Here is a 17,843-nt window from a genome sequence, read left to right on the forward strand (position 1 = left end):
CGCCGGGGCCGCAGCATGGGGCGCTTCCGTGGGGGCCTGCGGTGCATTAAGTACCTGCTGCTCGGCTTCAACCTGCTTTTCTGGGTGAGCCGCGGAGCCGGGAGGGCCGGGCAGGGGAGGGGCCGGGCGGGGGCGCGGGGCCGGGGTCCCCGGGGAGCTGGCCTCTGCGGCGTCCGAGCCGGGCTCCACAAGGCTGGGTGTTCTAACGGGCGGAGGTGTGGAAGAGGCAGACAAAGAGGGAGGGGAGGAATACAGGGGGAGGGATGGAGGGGCCGGAAGCCCAGAGGGAGGAGGGATTGAGCAACAAGAAACGGTGAGAAGGGGGGGACACCTTGTGGCTCTCACCTTTGAGGAACCTCTGCCTCCGCTGATTACTCCAGATGCGGGGACACCAGCCCCTCCTCACATCACCTCCTGAGGAGTGGCTTCCCCCAGCCTCCAGGACACTCACCCCTTCTGGCTCTGCCTTTCTACCGCAGCTGGGGCCTGGCCAGGGCGCTGGGAGAGAAACCCCCTAGGCCCATGAGGGGGGCGGCCGGGGGTGGTGCCCCAAAGGGTGTGTATGGGGACACCACCTGGCTATGATGGTTTTGTTTAGGAAATTGGTGGTAGGAGTGAAAATGGTATGTGGCGGGGGTGTCGTCCTTATTCTGGGTGTTAGGAGGGGTCCCACGGGCTGGGAGGAGGTGGTGGTGCTCCTGTGCGAAACGGATGGACGGAAGAGAGGGGTTTGCAAAGGACAGCCTCCTCTCCCCAACCCCTAGCCCGCAGCCTCTGCTAAATACCACAGATGATCTCATTCAACTTTGCATTGAACCAACATTCCCCGGATTAGTGGTTCACAGAGAGGGAACCATGCCCCTGGTCTCCTATATTATTGGGAGGAGGTTAGGGCCAGACCATCCCTAGATCCCCGGCTCTCCTGTCTCAGGCCCTGGAGGACGTCTAAAAATGGTCTTCCGTGCACATTCCTGCTTGGGCTCTCTCAAAAAACTGTCAGTCAGTGTAATTGCTCAGTTAGACCCTGGGGAGGGGGGCAGGGCATAGAAATCTTGTTTTGGGTGAACAGGTTCTTAAAGCTGATGGGGAGCAGCTGTGGCCTGGGTGCTTGGAAACCACTAGGAAGGAAGGGAGGGTGATTGTCCTGTGGGCTCTGGGGAGTTCGTCTTTCCGTGGCTGCAACTAATTAATTATTGAGTGATGGGCTCTGCTCGAGTCGGCTAACCCATTAGCCCAGATCCTTGGGTGACTCCAGCAACTGCAGTCTCTCAGAAGAGAAGTTGCCATGCTCCCGCATCCTTCAGGGCAGGTGTGAAGGAGGCACCCCCAAGACAGCCCCTGTATTTTAAAAATACACATGGGTTTTGTATACCAGCCATTTATAATCAGTCGACTCTAGGGAGGGATGTTTCTAAAGGCCCTTTATGTTGTGCTTTTTAATAGTCTGGCTTTATTTCAAAAGCTGTTAATTATAGATGTCATGCTTGGGTGACACCCTTCACTCTCACTGCTTACAGATTCAAAACAAGTTTTATATCAGCCTTGGAAGGAATTCTCAGGCTGGGCTCCCTGCCTACTTAGGGCCTGATGTTATGCCGGCCCTTCCAGGGATCATAGGAAGCATTTCTTGAATGTTTTCAGTGTGTCAGGGACAGTGCTAAGCACATTGCATTCATTATTACACTTAGCCCTCACAATAATTTTCATGTGTATAATGTTATCCCCATTTTTACAGATGAAGAAAGAGGCTCAAATAGGTTGACTTGCCCAAGGTCATATAGCTAGTGAGTGCAGAGGTGGGACTCGAACTCAGCCTCCGTGGTCCTAAGCACTGTGGTACATCGCACTCCAAAGTGGTGGTTCTCAAAGAGGGGTTCCTGGACCAGCAGCATCGGCATCTCCTTAGAACTTGTCAGAAATGCATATTTTCAGCTCCGTGCTAGGCCTGCTAAAGCAGGAACTCTGGGGGAGGGACCCAGCAATCCATTCAGCAAGCCCTCCAGGTAATTCAGATGCATGCTCGAGTTTGAGAACCACTGTCAAACAATGATTAAATAAGTATTACAAAGATAATTTATAATATATAAATATAAGTGAACATATAATTCATAAGTATAAAATGCTGTTCCCTGAGTTGCTAATGCTGTTCCAGAAACAAGCCCAATGCGTATAGAACAAGTTAATCAGCATATAATGAAGCGACAAAGTTCGCACTTCTGGCCATAAGCGTAGTAAAGAAGGGAAGTAGGAACAAAGTGATGTTTGAGTGCCTACCATGTGTTCACCACCAGGTTAGTCATGAACTTTTATATGTATGACCTAATTAAGGAGTCCAGAGAAAGGATCACAGCAATAGTGAGGAGTCAGGACCCTTGTCCTAAAGAATAGGGTGCTTAAGCTGAACCCCGAAGGACTGGTCGAAGGCAAGGCGAGAGAGTGACGTGCCACCAGCCAGCCTGACAAAGGGGTCAGGCTTCAGTGTGGAGATCCCAAGCAGGGTGTGCTTGAGTAGGTTGCTCTCATCGCTAGGTGTCTGTTTTCTCGTCCGTACTATCGAGGAAAGAGGGACATCAAGAGGATTAAAGGGAAATGTGTAAAGCACCTGTCCTCATCTTTCTATGATTCTAGTACATAATAAGTGCTCAGAAAGCGTTCTTATTAGCGCACATGGGAAGTATTCAATAAAAATGAGCTCTCTTCCCCAGGTCCCTTATTTTGGGGGAATAGCCTATGTGATTACCAAGTGACTTGCAGCTTGTCTTTGTTTTAGGATAACTACATATTATCTTCTCAATTTGTACTCATAAATTCTACCCCTGCCAGTATCTCCAGTGCCTAGAACAGAGCCCAGTATGTAGGAGCCACTCAGTAAATATCTGTAGAATGAGTTCATGAATCTTCTGGTTAGAGGACTTGGAACAAATGACCTTTCCAGTTTGCATGATCAACTTTATCTGGACCACTGAGCCTATCTCTTCCTGCTCACTACCTGTCCATTTGTTCTCTGGGGGGGGAGGGGCAATGGAATGGGGCCTTCCTCTCTCCCGACTCCATGGGAGGGTGGGGACTGAGGGTCTTGGAGCAGCAGCAGTTACCAGAGGCCTTCCCAGGTCATGGACACACACAACCCCAGGGCCAACTGAAACCAGTGCACAATGATTTAGGGGAAAGTGATTATTTGGGAAAAATTCTCTCGATATCTACCTTCACTGTAACTGAGGGAACCTGAGTCCAGAAATTTCTGAAGTTATTTTTCCTAGTTGGAGGGGTTCATGGGAAGTTTGGGGAATGCACAGAGGGTGGGGGCCGATCTTCCTGGAAGGCTGGGCTTTAGCTAGGACTTCAAGTGTAATATTCCCACACACCATTGGATGTTTGGGGCCTGCCCCTGTGAGATAGAAGGTCCTCTTTGGGGACCACCCTCTCTTTCCTATCAGGCCTTCAACAGAAAGCCGGCAAGGAGGTAGGGGTGGGTGTGTTCTGGGATCTGCAATTTGACAAATCGATTTGCAGCCTCCTCTGGCAGCTTGGTTTAAATAAGTCTCCCTAGGCTGTTCTCCTGATTTTATAAACATTCAGCTAGATCCTGCCAGAGCCAGCCCAGCGCTGCCTGGCCCAGGGCCGCTGACTGTTTTCACCACTGACTTTTTTTCCCCCCTAGTTTATTGTCAAGTTGGTTTCCATATAACACCCAGTGATCTTCCCCACAAGTGCCCCCCTTCGTGACCATCACCCTCCTTCCCCTTCCCCCCTCCCTCTTCAGCCCTCAGTTTGTTTTCAGTATTCAAGAGTCTCTCATGATTTGCCTCCCTCCCCCTCCCTAATTCTTTCCCCCTCCTTCCCCTTCCCATGGTCCCCTGTTAGATTTCTCCTGTTAGACCTATGAGTGCAAACATATGGTATCTGTCCTTCTCTGCCTGACTTATTTCACTTAGCATGACTCCCTCTAGGTCCATCCATTTTGCCACAAATGGCCAGATTTCATTCTTTCTCATTGCCACATAGTATTCCATTGTATAGATAAACCACATCTTCTTGATCCCAAGAATCAGTTGATGGATGTTTAGGCTCTTTCCATGATTTGGCTATTGTTGAAAGTGCTGCTATGAACATTGGGGTACATGTGTCCCTATGCATCAGCACTTCTGTATCCCTTGGCTAGATCACCACTGACTTTTTAAAACCAGAAGTACAGCCTAACCATGAACCCCACTACTTCATGTCTGCTATCATGGTCGATGTCTAACTTGGAACGCCTCCCAACATCTGTCATGTCTAAATTCGGACACTGCAATCAGCACAGTATATTCCCTTGCCTTTCACTGAAATCACCTTTATTTTCTTCTGTTGCATAGCAATATAAACAAAACACCACAGTCACCACGCCGCATATGTTGGTTTCAAGAAAAACCTGGGCGCTGTTTATTCCTTGGTTTATTATTGTAGCTCAGCGTTTTCCTATCATTGTGCTACACTGAGCAACTTGGTGTTAGCGACCAACAGGAAGCAGGACTGTTCATTGTTGAAAGTCACATGCCATATATGGCTTGTCTGAAGTTTCTCGCCTTTCCTTCTCACCACTATTCATGTGGCTTTGGGGTTTCAGTCACTGATGCTTCGCAGGGGCTGTTAGGAAAGACTGTGTCCGTGGGCTGGGGAGTAAAAGATATTTGACACTATTGAAGCTTGGAGAGGTTGACTCCTCCACGTTCTTAAGCTTATTTCAAATAGTAATGTCAGAACTACCACCTTTCCAGAACACTGGTGTGGAAAAATACCTGAAGAAACTAATCTTTAGAGTCTACCCAAAAGCTAGGCAGACAGGAATCTCCTTGTCCTTCCTGTGGGATAGTCTTTATCTCTGGTTTCTGTTGAGGTGGGGAGATGGCAGTGGAGGCCAGCCTCCTGTAATGTGGACGAAAGGGGTCTAGCATTGCCGGAAGGGGCAAGGAGCCTATGACAGGGCCAGCGCGTGGAGGCTAGAGGTATAGTACCAGTAGTCTGGTAGACCTTGGATGGGTCTGGGCAGTGTGGCCATTCAAATCCAGGAACTCAAAGCCAGGAAGGTGGATACTGGCATCACGCTGCCTGGGTTTGTTCTTGCCTGTATTATTTACTAACTAGGGGACCTTGGACAACCTGTTCAACCTCTTTGAGCCTCAGTTTTCTCATCTATAAAGTGGATGTAATTAAGTGCCAACATCAATCTGTGATTTTGTGCAGATAAAGTAAGTTACCATATGTAAAATAGTAAGTATAGTATGTGTGCGTAGTTAACACCCAATAACGTAAAATAGAAGTAGCAGTAGTCATATTTAAGCATTAGAAGGACAAGGAGAAACCAGAATCCAAGAGATTTGTAAAGGAAATGGCAAATGGGTGTCTTAGGGCCAACCAACCAAGGAAAAGGCAAGAGTGTCACAGCTTCTGAAAGGCACAGAGTCCAAAAGAGAGATTTCCTCCTCTACAGTTACTCGGGAGATATATGCTGATGACCTACTGTGTGCCTGGCACCCTGCCAAGTGCTTGAGCATTCAAATATGATTAAGACACAGTCCTTGACCTTGAGATGCTCATGCCTCTACATTAGCGCTCCATTTTGCCTTTTGTTATAGCTTATTTCCTCCCCAGTGTCTTTGCTCATCAAAGGCAATGACTGTTTCTTGCTGGGATCCTCCTTTGTCCCTCAGCACCTAGAAGAGATTCTGCAGTCACTGGCAAAGCTCTGGCCAACAGGGCTGTGTTTGCTGATGCCCGCACAGGGGCTGCCTATTTGCCCTCTGCCCCACCTCTCTGCTACCAAGGGGAAGCCTTGAGATGTGACAGGAAAGCCTTTCGTGGTCGGTGCCCCTCTGACTTCAGTGTGGATGCGAATCATTGGAGGATCTTGTTCAAATGGGTATTTTTGACCTCAGTGGGTCTGCATCTCTGACGAGCCTCCTGGGGCTGCTGATGCTGCTGGTCCAGGGAATACATTTTGGTTTAGATGTGGCCTGAAGAGGCCAGAGGCATCCTAGTCACTCTCATTTCTGAGTGGGGCACAGAGTGCCCTTTGTCTCGGCTTCCTGATGGCCCTTCTCTTAAAAGATGTTTTCTTTCATATTAAGACTTGATGGTTTCTAGAATCACCAGGCAGCCACGTGTCCATTGTTCTCCGCATCTCACTGTGTAATTCTAGAACATGCATGCGGTGTCCTCAGGTCTCCAATTATGTGTGACAAAAGAGAACATAACCTCCATCCTCTACTGTAATATTGACAATTACTATCACAACAGGGCTGTTCTCCTAAAGCAAGTGATGCTGTACTGACCACTGAGCCCAGTTGTGTCATGGTCGCTAAGGAACCAGGAGAAGGACTTGAGGAAGAAGCAAGTGAAATGAGAATATCAGATTGGCTGGGAGCATAGCTTACAGATAAGTAAGGGTTGCCTCGGCCTGCCTTTTTCATCCTTTTTGGATTTAACTGGAAACAAAAATAATAATATTAATTAGCATTCCTGGGACGTTTTAGTTTACAAAATGCTTCCACATGCATTGTCTCATCTGATCATGAATTGCAATAGTCTCATGACATAATGCAATTATCCCCATTTTACAGATGTTGAAGCTGAAAGTCAGGCCCGGTATATGAGAGGCAGGAGAGAGGTTGAGAACACGGCTGATCAGTTTAAGGCAGAGGAAAGGCAACATGGGAATCATGTTAAACTTAATTTCTGTAGCAACAACTTGAGGAAGAGTTGTAAGTATTATATACATGTAAGCTGTGTGCCGTCGCTTTCCTGAGTGCGTTTTCTACATTAGCTCCTTAAATCCTCACACGGATCTCCAAAATAGCAGTTGGCACAGGAGGAAACAGAGGTGCAGAGGCTTGGCAGGGACTCCGCGCCAGCCGGCAGCAGAGCTGGGTTTTTCTGTGTGTTGCCCCAGAGTCCCTGCTGTCACCCACTCCAAATCTGCAGACGAACAGGAGGGAAGGTTAGAGCTATGACGAACGCGTTCATTCCAATCACATGTGGCTCTTCAGATTTAAATTAATTAATATTGAAAGAGATTTAATATTCGGCTCCTCAGTCACAGTACCCCCATGTCAAGTGCTTAAGAACCGTAGGTGGCTAATGGCTACGATACTGGACAGCACAGATAGGGAGCATCTATATTTACACCACTAGAGAAAGTTCTACTGGATACCTCTAGCCTAAATATAGGTATTCTTTCTCTCTAAACCATTTTTTTCCTGCTTATTTCTTATTAGTTCTTATAAAAGTCAAACTAAAGAAAGAGGGGAGTATAGGTTTTAGAAAGGGGCACTGATGTCTGGACTTCAGATGATTGAGAAAACTCAAGGGGATTCTAGCTGTCCTGGAAAGAGCATAGAGCTAAAATAAAAATGAGTAGAGAAAGGCAGCAGAGGACTTAGTTATGGTGCTATGAGAGTAGTGTTTCCTACCTTGAGTAGGATTCAGTTTTCAGTTTGACTGTAACATTAGCAAGTCTACCACTGTAATAACACTAAGTACCAGACACTCCCAGTGTGAAACGTGAACTCGTTTAACCTCTTAGGAAGGCACTGATACTACCTCCACTTTGCTGATGAGGAAGCTGAGGGTTAGAAGGATCAGGTGTCTTGCTCAAGACTAGTAAGGGACAGAGCCTGATTCCAATCCAGGATGCCTAGAACCCCTGCTTGTATCTGCTCTAGCTTCTCGACACCACAGCACTAAATGGTGGATGTTTTTGTTATCATCCTGCCTGAGAGCATCACTATGCGGTGTGAATACTCAGAAGAGGTCAAATTTTCAAGAAGAGCCATTGGCAGTGTTCCCAAGTGAGTGCTAAGCCCCCGTCCTCCCCATTGTAATGGTGGCTAGGAAAGAGCTTAAAAAGTGGGGCAAGGAAACTAGGCAGGGATGGCAAAGCCCCCTCAGAGCAAGGCCTGGTCCCTTGAAAACTGCTGTCACTCAGCCAGGAAGCCCATTTGCTCTCCCTGCACACACTCGAGTCTGTCCGGTGCCCCAGTGCTGTCTGCCTTCACAGCACAAATGGCTTCTGGCAAAATTGCCGTTAAGTGAAAGCTCTCTAGAACACCAGGCTGGACTTTCAGGATTTCTCTGGGATTCCATCCAAGCTAACTTTTTAATAAACCAAAGCTTTTAGGCTTGTTCCAGTCTAACCTGAGTTCTACCTGAAACATTTATCTCCTCCCGTTGTCTCTCAGTAACATCTAAAACTGGATGTAGAGCATTATCATTGATTGATATTTAAGAATCCTGTGTATCTCAAGAGTGGTTCTCTCAAACTACCTTGAAAGATATTAGGCTGTAAAACAAATATTGCTTCGTGCCCTGTCTTTGCTCATATAAAGCTTGATTCAGATGCGATATCACAGTAGGCATCAAAGCGTTCAAGGTAAATGTTTACTGAGAGGACGGACGAGCCTGGGAGAAGAGCCAGCCGGGTGTTGCCAGGGAGTAAGTCAGAGGACGTAGAAAGGGCCATTACTGTGCTCCCGGGAAGTCATCCACAAGGTGAGCTACGGCAGACATTGGATTTCCTTCACTTCGGTGACTTGGTGGGCTGGATCTTAGTTCTGTATTTGATGTTCCCTTGATGAAGCCATCTGCTCACTGGATTCATTAGCCAGCAGTCTGTGATATTTGTGTTGCTGTCAAAGACAACTATACAGCCATCACCTTTCCCCTAATTCTTGCTGATCCTTCCTCCCTCCTCCTTTGCCCTGTATCTCTTTAGAGAATGTAGAACCACTGAATAAATGCAACACACTTTCCAGCCCCTCTCTTGTATCTGCTTTGGGGTGGAGCTTTCCTCTACCCCAAGTTAGTTTCCTTCCCCTGAGCCTGGGGAGACCCCATACTTTCCCACCGCCTCCAAGCAATGCCGGTGGATCTGCTCAAGTTAACTTCCCAATGACCTAAACAAGCACAAGGTTTGTTTGGCTCAAATGTAAAAGCCGGCGTTCTTTCCAGAGGGGACTAGAACGCTCCTGATTCTGTCGTGGTTTTGATTGCAGAACACTACCATCAGGTCAGAGAATTCAACATGGATTGGTTTTAAAATATATCCTTACAAGAAGGCAGTCTTTCAGGAATTTCTTAGCATGAGCTTGTTCTAACAAAACTGTTAGGAGAAAAATAAAAGGAAAATCAGAAACCCTGGTATCTAGCCGGCATGTTTCCAAGCTAACATGCACTGCCACAGCCCTGCCTCCCCGTTACACCTCACCTGCTCCTGATGTCAGGACAAAGGTCTCGAGCTTCCTCGGGTGCGGTTTCTCATGGATTTCCAGTGGCATTTGGCCACTGTGTTTCCTCTGACAAAATCTTCGATTTTGAGAAAGTGCCGTTGTGACTTCTTTCACTGAATAAGGGGATGAAAATCTTGGGAGCTGGCTTTCCTCTTTGAGAAAATTAGTGTCACCGTCCAGAGCAAACGTGCATCTGGCGTTTGCCTGCTTAAACAATGAAACTCCATTACCCTTATGGTATCATAATGTGGTTTGCAGTCACATCAAGACTGTGAGTGCTCATTATGTGATTCCATCCGGGATAAGAATGGCCCCCAAGCTTAAAAGCTTATAATGAAAACTCCAGGGTTAAAGTGCAATTTCCAACTTCACATGACTTCATCCTGAAGAAGAGATTTGCAGATGAGTTGGGTTGTGGGCGCACATGGTGTTCACCCTGAAGAAGCAAGAATACAAAATTGATGTGTTCATTCTTTTTTAATTTTTAATGTTTCTTTTTATTTTTGAGAGAGAGACAGAGACAGAACAAGAAGGAGAGGGGCAGAGAGAGAGAGGGAGACACAGAATCCGAAGCAGGCTCCCGGCTCTGAGCTGTCAGCACAGAACCCGATGTGGGGCTTGAACCCACAAGCTGTGAGATCATGACCTGAGCCAAAGTCAGACCCTTAACCCACTGAGCCACCCAGGCGCCCCGATTTTGTTCATTCTTTCGTTTGAGTCCTTTGATTGTGTATGTGCTGCTCTAATTGCATTAAGGGTTCGAATGTCGCTGCCTGTGAAAGGCGTGTGGAGGTGTACTCTGTCTATGCATGAGGCACAGAACACACCTGCACGGGCTTGGGAAAACACGGAGCTGATACTACCTGCACTCGTTTTGTTTTGTTTTTCTGTGGGAAAGCATTTTGCTGAATATATTCAGCAGTGTGCTCACACAGTGCCTTCCAAGGTGTCTGCACAGTGCTTCCCAGGTGCAGATCTTTTTGAAAATAGTATTTTGCAAAGTATTCCCTTGAGGGGCAATCATTCTTGTCAGCCTGTCTGAAGTCAAGTTGCCATAAAAAACACCAAAGATTGGCTTAAACAACGGAAATTCATTTCTCACAATTCTGGAGGCTTGGAAAGTCAAGATCAAGGTATTGACTGATAGGGTTCTTGGTGAAAGCGTTCTTCCTGGTATTCGGATGGTCGCGTTCTCACTGTGTCCCCACATGGCAGAGAGAGAGACAGACAGAGAGGGAGAGTGCAGGCTCTAGGGTCTCTTACAAGGGAATCCCATCATGGGGGCCTCACCATCGTGACCTCCTCTAAAGCGAATCACCTCTCAAAGGCCACACCTCCAAAGACTGTCACACTGGGGGTAGGGCTTCAGCATAGGAATCTGGGTGGTGGTGGAGGGGACAGTTCAGTCCACAGCACAGCCTAAGTGGTAACTTTGTGAAGGCCCTCCACTCTTCCATTTAACAGATGTCTGTGGGGAGCCTGATCCACACGGCTGAGGGGTAAATGCAACCTCCACCCTGTCCCTACCCTCATACAGTTCAGGTCTTAATTTTTTTTCGATTCCAGAAATACTTACAATGTTTTATTTTTTTAATGTTTATGTATTTATTTTGAGAAAAAGAGAGAGAGGAAGACAGAGAATCCCAAGCAGGCTCCACCGGGTCAGGACAGAGCTGCACATGGGGCTCCATCGCCAGACTGTGAGCTCACGACTTGAACCAAAATTAAGAGTCGGACACTTAACCAACTGAACTACCCAGGTGCCCCTGAATTCCAGAAATACTTAAATAGAAGTGGTTATGTGAGACATGAAGGAAAATACACACCCAGGCCAGGGTAGGTTTCCCAGAGGAAGTGACAAGAGAGCTGACAGCTGGGGATGCTGGGGAGGAGCAAAGAGGAGCGGGGAGGGAGGAGAGCTTTCTGAGATAAAGAAACAGCCAGAGAGCAAGAATGGAAGCCCCCAAGTGTGAGGAGGAATTGAAACTGTGTCTCCCATCTAGGTGAAAAAAATATGTGCAGAGAACCTCCCCAAGTGAAGGTTTTTACCTAAATCGGGGGCTTTCTGCTGGATTTAATTAACAGCTAGCAGATAGCTGGCCTGTGTTTGCTTTTTGTGATCAGGGTTGGCTGGCCTCCTCTGGGTGTGGGTGCGGGAGGGGGTGGAGGGAAGCTGGGCAGCCTGGGTGACCCAGGGCTGGGGAGTGATCTTTGCATTTTTGCATCTTAGCACAGCCCTCTTTCCAACTTAGTGCCTTCCAAAGAACCATGTTTGTGATTCATGAAATCTTTATTTTTTCAAGTAAAAAAAGTATGTCCTCAAGATGGGACATCTCATCAGCAATCCCAGAAAAGTAGAAGTAAATACAGTAAAATAAAATTGAGATCCTTTAACAAGTTCTGCTTCATGCCAAATGATCAGTTTCGGACAGATAGCCGTACCTTAAAGGAAACTTTTTGTTCATCTACTCCTTTAAATGCTTTTTGAGCAGGCCTGTAGCCCCCTCCTGTGCTACTTCAGTTTTAGAACACAAACCGCCTTCTCTAAGGGCTTACAATTTGCAACTTTGTGTCCTGCAAATACTCTGGAATATGGGTAGATACTGAAATCACTTGCCTGTGAAGATGCGTAATATAATTGTATCTGGTGACCTCCTATTTAATGACATCAATTTATATGTCACTCTTCCCTTCACTGCTACCTTTTTTTTTCTATTTTATTCCTGTCCTCTTTTTAATGGTGGGCACACTTTTGCCCTCAAAATTCTGTTTCATCACATTCTCTGAGTTTTTGATACATAGTTGGTACTCAGAAAAGAAATGTGACACGAAGGATAATGATATCTGGCATCTTCTCATGGGCCAGTCCTGTGGTTGAATTCTTACCTGCAAGGTTGGTGTCTGTTGTGGACCACCCGGTGAGATTGAGCTTCTCCATGAGCCCCTGAGGTCCTCCTAAGAAGGAACTAGATCTTCCTTTCCTATGAATCCTTGGCTCTTGGCTCACAATAGATGCTCAATAAATGTTTAAGTGGCCAACATCAAAGTCCCACTCATGATGCTGTATGAAACATTCCATTCTTAGAAAAACATTTCTAGTGAGAATTATTCCAAAGCCATGGGGATTGGTACTAGTCCTTGAAGCAGGGAAGCCCTCAGCAAAGTTCTTTAGTGAGTAGAGTGGGTCCTTTGTGGTCCTCACCACTGAACTACATCGGCTCCCTAGTGTCCGTGCTCTCTTCTTCAGCCATTGCGTCTTTATCTCTGGCTTCTCACTGTCTGGCATGAGGAAGCATTCATGCTCCTGATTGTTCCATTAAAATGAGTATCTCCCATCTCCCCTCTCCTCAAGGCCCTGCCATGGGGTTTCCAAGATGGCAGCAAGCTAAGTCGAAGCCATGGACCATGCACGGTCTGCCCCAATGTGCCTTTCCAGCCCCAGATTTCTCTCTCTGCCCAAACCCAAGTTTTGGGTAAGGAAGCAAAGTCTTACCCATGCTGTTCTTTCTGCCTGATGTTTGCTCCTCCTCCAGTCCTCCCCTGCTCGGTGACTTCCAGCTCCTTCTTCAAGGTGCAAATCAAAATGCCTTCTGCTCAACACTGGTTGTCATGCTTTGCTCTGCTCCCTGGGCAGTGTGACGTGATGCTTGTCCATTGAGCACACTTCCTGCATTACATTGCACATATCCATTCATGGGATTATCTTCCATGTGAGACCGTGAGTCCTGTCTTTAAGTGTCGATTCCCTAAAGCCTAACATATCCCCAACCAGGACCGCAGTTGATTCCCTGAAAGACGGGAGGAAGGGGAAAGAGATGAGGGCAGCGGCAAGAGAAGAAAAGGGCAGCCTCCTTCTCTGTTTGTTCTAACACTGGCTGAGGTGCATGTGGTGGCTGAGATTAAAAGGAGAAGAAAGAGCAGGGAAACAGAGGGGTTGGGTCTAGAAGGGGTTAGAATTTAGGCCTAGTGGGCCTGAAGGCTTCCCCCACATCGTTGAGAGAGTCGTCTCTTCCCAGGTTTGAGACACACAGAGCAACAGAGTCCCCTAACACTCCCCTTGCTCTCTTTGCTCCTGCCTGCACTGGAATTGGGGTGACGTTTTTCAGCTCATTTCCATTGCTAACGTGAGGTGGATCAGAGTCGAGCAATCGGAGTATTACAAGAGCCTTGCTGGAATGGTGAGTTTGAAAAACCCAAAGGGCTACATGGTCTGTGTTGATGTCACTTTCCAAAGCACTGATTGCTGTTGTCATGAGCAACCTCCAGCATGACTGGTCCTCACCCACGTATCCGTGACACGGCCGGTGGCTGCGCACTGGGAGGATCCCCTCCACACGGAGAAGACATTCAGTTAAGCCACAGGTTCCTTGACCCAGGAGGAAACCCATGTGGTTTGGGGTTGGGGGCGTGGATGAGCAAGTGCAGATCTTTTTTTCCTTGCCCTGTGGCTTTAAATTGCAACTTCTCTTTTAATTTTCCATTATGCAGCGAATGCATGTGTGCCAGAAGTGGACAAATGTGTTCCATCTGGGAGGATGATCCCAGACAGCAATAAATTAGAGTCTGTGTACAGACCTGCCAAAAATGTGGCCGCGTGGTAGGGTGTCCCTGGGACCAGTCACCTTCTCCAGTCTGCTGGGTGGCTGTGGGCCTTGGCCTGCCACCTCTGTCAATAGGTTTTGCTTTGTATTTGGAAACTGTCTTTCCATTTAGTCGCAGCAGAGGCAAGAGGGGAGGGTCACTGATGAGGCTTTGCTGGATGGACAGGTCCCAAGCAGCCTCAGTGGGCTTTGAGGACAGTGTCCCCCCCAAGGGCATCATTTCCTTTCCTACACGAGAGCACCAATGACTTCCAAGCTGCTTCCCTCCCAAACTAAAGCACGGTCCAAGCAAAGCCTCCCTGCTTTTTCCAGATTGAGCAGATAAACTACCATATGATGCTTTTTAAAAAAACAACACGTTTAAACTTACGAGAGTAATATATATAAAATATGTATATAATGTAAGTAATATATAACAATATATATTATAATATATATGAACAGAATTTAGAGGGTAGAGTAAAAAAAATTTTTTTAAGCCACCCATAATCCTATCTTCAAAGATACTATGAATCTTTTAGCATGACTTCTTTCAATATTTTTCCGTGCCGTGCTACCCTTTTAAACATGCAAAACCCCTTTTAAAGCCGACAGACTCCAGCAACTCTGGCTGTCCCTCACATTATCCAATTAGTGCTTTCCCCTAAGTACTGGAAACTTTTACTTATTCCGCATGAGAGAGTCCAGCTGGGAGAGCGCTAGCGCCGCTGAGTCCCCATGCTCTTCTGGAAAAGCTGGCCACAGAGGGAAGCGGCCTGGAGAGGGGACAAGGGAAGGACTAAGTCCTTACATAAGTCCAGCCAGCCCCAAAGGGTAGCACCAGGTCCTTTACCAGCAGCCCTGTGGATAGAGAGGCGCTGGATACAAAGGGCACGGGTCTGACCCTGAATTTGATACCCGTTTTCCTTGGCAAACCTCTCCTGTTCTAACTGTATCCTGTCCTGTTGCTAGCACCTGCATGTGCTCTTCGCTGTGGGGACAGAAGCAGCTGCTGAACTGTGCCTGTGGTGACAGGCTAGCCCCCCCACCCCTCAACTAGAGGGCTGGGCCGACCCCGGAGGCGATCTGGACACCTGCTTGCTTCCCCTCGTGCCTCAAGCCCAGGAGGTGGCCAGTGAGCATCTGTCGTGATTCATTGAGATCCAGTTCGAGATGGGTGTGTGTGGCAGGAGCTGGCTAGCAGGCCGTTGTGACAGTCCTACGAAGGGAGGGAAACCTCCCAGCAGCAATGCAGAGCTTCACAGAAGCCCTCAGAGTGGCCGGGAGGAAGCAGCCGATGACTCTACCAGCCGCCAGCCTTGCCACACGGCCTCTCTGGGAGCCCCACAGCACACAGACCATGCTTTTTCAGAAAATTATTTTTTCCTTTCTCACTTTCCATGGAAACTCAAAATAGCAACCAAAAAAAAAAATACCCAAAATAAAACAAAACCAAAAAAAAAAAAAAAAAAACGGCCGAGCTCCCTCTCAGCCCGAAAAACTGTCCCCAGGCAGCAGTGCTGTGATCCTAGAGGACCTGGGGGAAAAAGGGTTCTAGATCTCTCTAAAACAGCTTTCTCACTGGGCACTGCGCACCCATGAGGTGAAGGCGGGTTCTGAGGTGGTGTGTTTTCTTCGAATTTAGAAAACTGAGTTTCTTCCAAGTCTGAGCTCAGCTGGCTCTTGTGGCGACTGTCCCCTGTCACCGTGATGTTGGTGAGGAGATCCGGAGTGCCCAGAGAGGGATAATGTGGCAGCAAGCAGATGCCTTCCAGGGGGACTGATTGGAACCTTCTTTTTGAGATGCCTCCTGGGCGGTGCTATCTATGCCCGGTCCCCACAGGGCAGCCTGGCAGAATGGGGGGGACTCTGGGCTTGGAATAAGGCACCCCCCAGTTCTGAGATCACATCAGAGACCCGAGAGACTTTGAGCACATTGATTCACCTTCCCCAGGAAGCGTGCAGGTGGACAGGCTGATTTCTAAAGAGACACCCTCATCTAACCTCAGGACTCAGTGCCCCCAGCCCACTCCCCAGTTATACCTATGCCGCCCCTTCCCACTCCCTGGAAAACCAGTGTCATTTCCCTTGCAGCTGGCAGGGTCAGCTGTCATTGGTTTTGGACTATGGTTTCGGTTTGGAGGCACCATGAAGAACTTCTCATCAGAGGACAAGTCCCCGGAGTATTTCTACCTGGGTGAGTGACTCCAGCTTCTCTAACCTTTACCACAGCCCCCTCCCCCACCGCCCACCCCTCCAGGCTTAGGGCAGAACCTGCACCTGAACTTCTTCTAGGGGAGGGAAGGGAGGTGCAGGGCAGGGGAGTGAGGAGGCAAAACCTGACCCCTGCAGACTCTGCCTGGCCCTGGGGGTGTGCAGCCATGTACTCATGGCAGGTGCACCCCTGCACCCCTACCCTGCCCGCTCCTCCCGTGGTTCATCAAAATCCAGAAAGACCCCAGTCGGAGGACCAACCCACTGTGCTTCTCTCAGCACAGCTATTTCCAAAGAATGAGGAAACTCCCTCTTGGCCGCCAAATGAAGCTGATGTACCACAAAGTCCATCATCCTCGCGGACATCTGTGCGGATGGGGTCCATGCCGAGTCAGGGTTTTAGGTGTGATCTGCTATTTTAAATTGTCTGTAAGAGAGACATGATTCCAAGTAAGGAGGTATCTCAAGGTTTGGAGGCGCTCAGTCATTTCCTAACTAGGGACTGCAGAGGGCGTCCCCCCTCCCCCAAAGAGGCCACCTCCCCTCCAGCTGGAGGGAAGGGGTGAGGGCTGGGAGGGCACCTGCAGTTCTGAGCAGTGTGCTAAGAAAGTAGAGGCTGAGCGGTTTGCCCGGGTGAGTGCTTCCAAAAGCTCGAGACAGTTGTCGCTGCAGGTCGTAGCCCTGCGGGACTGGCCATTTTCAGTCTGCACCAGCCACACAGTACGCCGCTGCTGGGGGAGGAGCAGGGTCCTGCGCAGGTCATTTGCTCCCAGCGCCAAGAACAGCGCCCTCTTCCTGGGGGACCCAGGACCAGGAAGGGCCACCCACTCCTCCCGACATCCTTCCCACACCGCTTCCTCCTGTGAACAGCGGTGGATCCACGAGGATCCTTCTCGGAGCGAGTAACAAGGAAACCGGCCACAAGATGGGTAACGGCGAGGGCACCCCACATTTCACCAAATCTCAGATGCAGTGTTCCGTAAAACACACAATTATTTCAAGTTCCACTTTGAGAGAAGAAATGCTGCCAATTCAAACGTCACATCCCTTAAAGTATGCTTGCTAATCTTAGAAACATCACAGTGTAAATACGTAAAATGCAAACGGAAAGGGATGAAACACGGTGAAAGAAGAGTGGCGATGGGGCACCTGCAGAGCTAGTTCGGGGTCCAGCCAAGTCATCGAGGAGCCAGGCCCTGTCCCTGTGTCCGCTGGCCGTCCTGGGGATCACCTCGAGCACGTCCCCTCCGGTTTAAAAGATGGCCGCTGTGGCTCCACGTAGCACATCCCCATCTGGCAGCATCCAAGAGAGAAAGACAAGAAGTTTTACCTGGCATGGCCTCCTTTAGGAATGCACCCCACCTTTGTCAGAAGAACAACCCCCCCTCCCAGACCTCTCCTGGCAGGTTATTGGCCAGGACAGAACTGCGCGTCCCTGCCTAAGCCAATCGTGGCCGAGAAGAGAACTATTCTGCTGGCTCTCTGACCGATGGAGAGGCACCCTGGGCTTGGGAAGGCCCGGGCTCCCCAGAGGGCCTCTGACGCTTGGACCGAGTCAGAGTCGTTACAACGACGAAGCGGAGGAATCCGACATCGTGCTTGGCACTGAAATGCTCTTTTCTGCTCCCACGGTTTCCAGGTAGTACATACCCTTCCATCCAAAGCCGACGTGCACATTTAACGTATTTCTCCTTGAGGAACTCCTGGCTCTGAAAACCTCCTCAGAAGCGTTCCCCATCTTGGAGCAGACCCCAGTGCCTCGGGACAAAGCTCAGCCTGTCCTTGT

General features: G+C 48.6%; 1 protein-coding gene across 1 annotated transcript in view; it reads left to right on the forward strand.

Moving 5' to 3' along the window:
• Positions 1 to 6: 6 nt before the first annotated feature.
• The window catches only part of TSPAN2 (tetraspanin 2), a 67,478-nt gene continuing 49,641 nt past the window's right edge, over positions 7 to 17,843 (forward strand). Inside the window, exons 1-2 of the mRNA XM_029947717.1 lie at positions 7 to 84; positions 15,938 to 16,040. Coding sequence (XP_029803577.1) covers positions 16 to 84; positions 15,938 to 16,040 — 172 coding nt within the window. The 5' untranslated portion in view covers positions 7 to 15. The remainder of the gene's footprint in view (positions 85 to 15,937; positions 16,041 to 17,843) is intronic.

The sequence above is a fragment of the Suricata suricatta genome, chromosome 8, assembly GCF_006229205.1.
Source record: "Suricata suricatta isolate VVHF042 chromosome 8, meerkat_22Aug2017_6uvM2_HiC, whole genome shotgun sequence".
NCBI lineage: Eukaryota > Metazoa > Chordata > Mammalia > Carnivora > Herpestidae > Suricata > Suricata suricatta.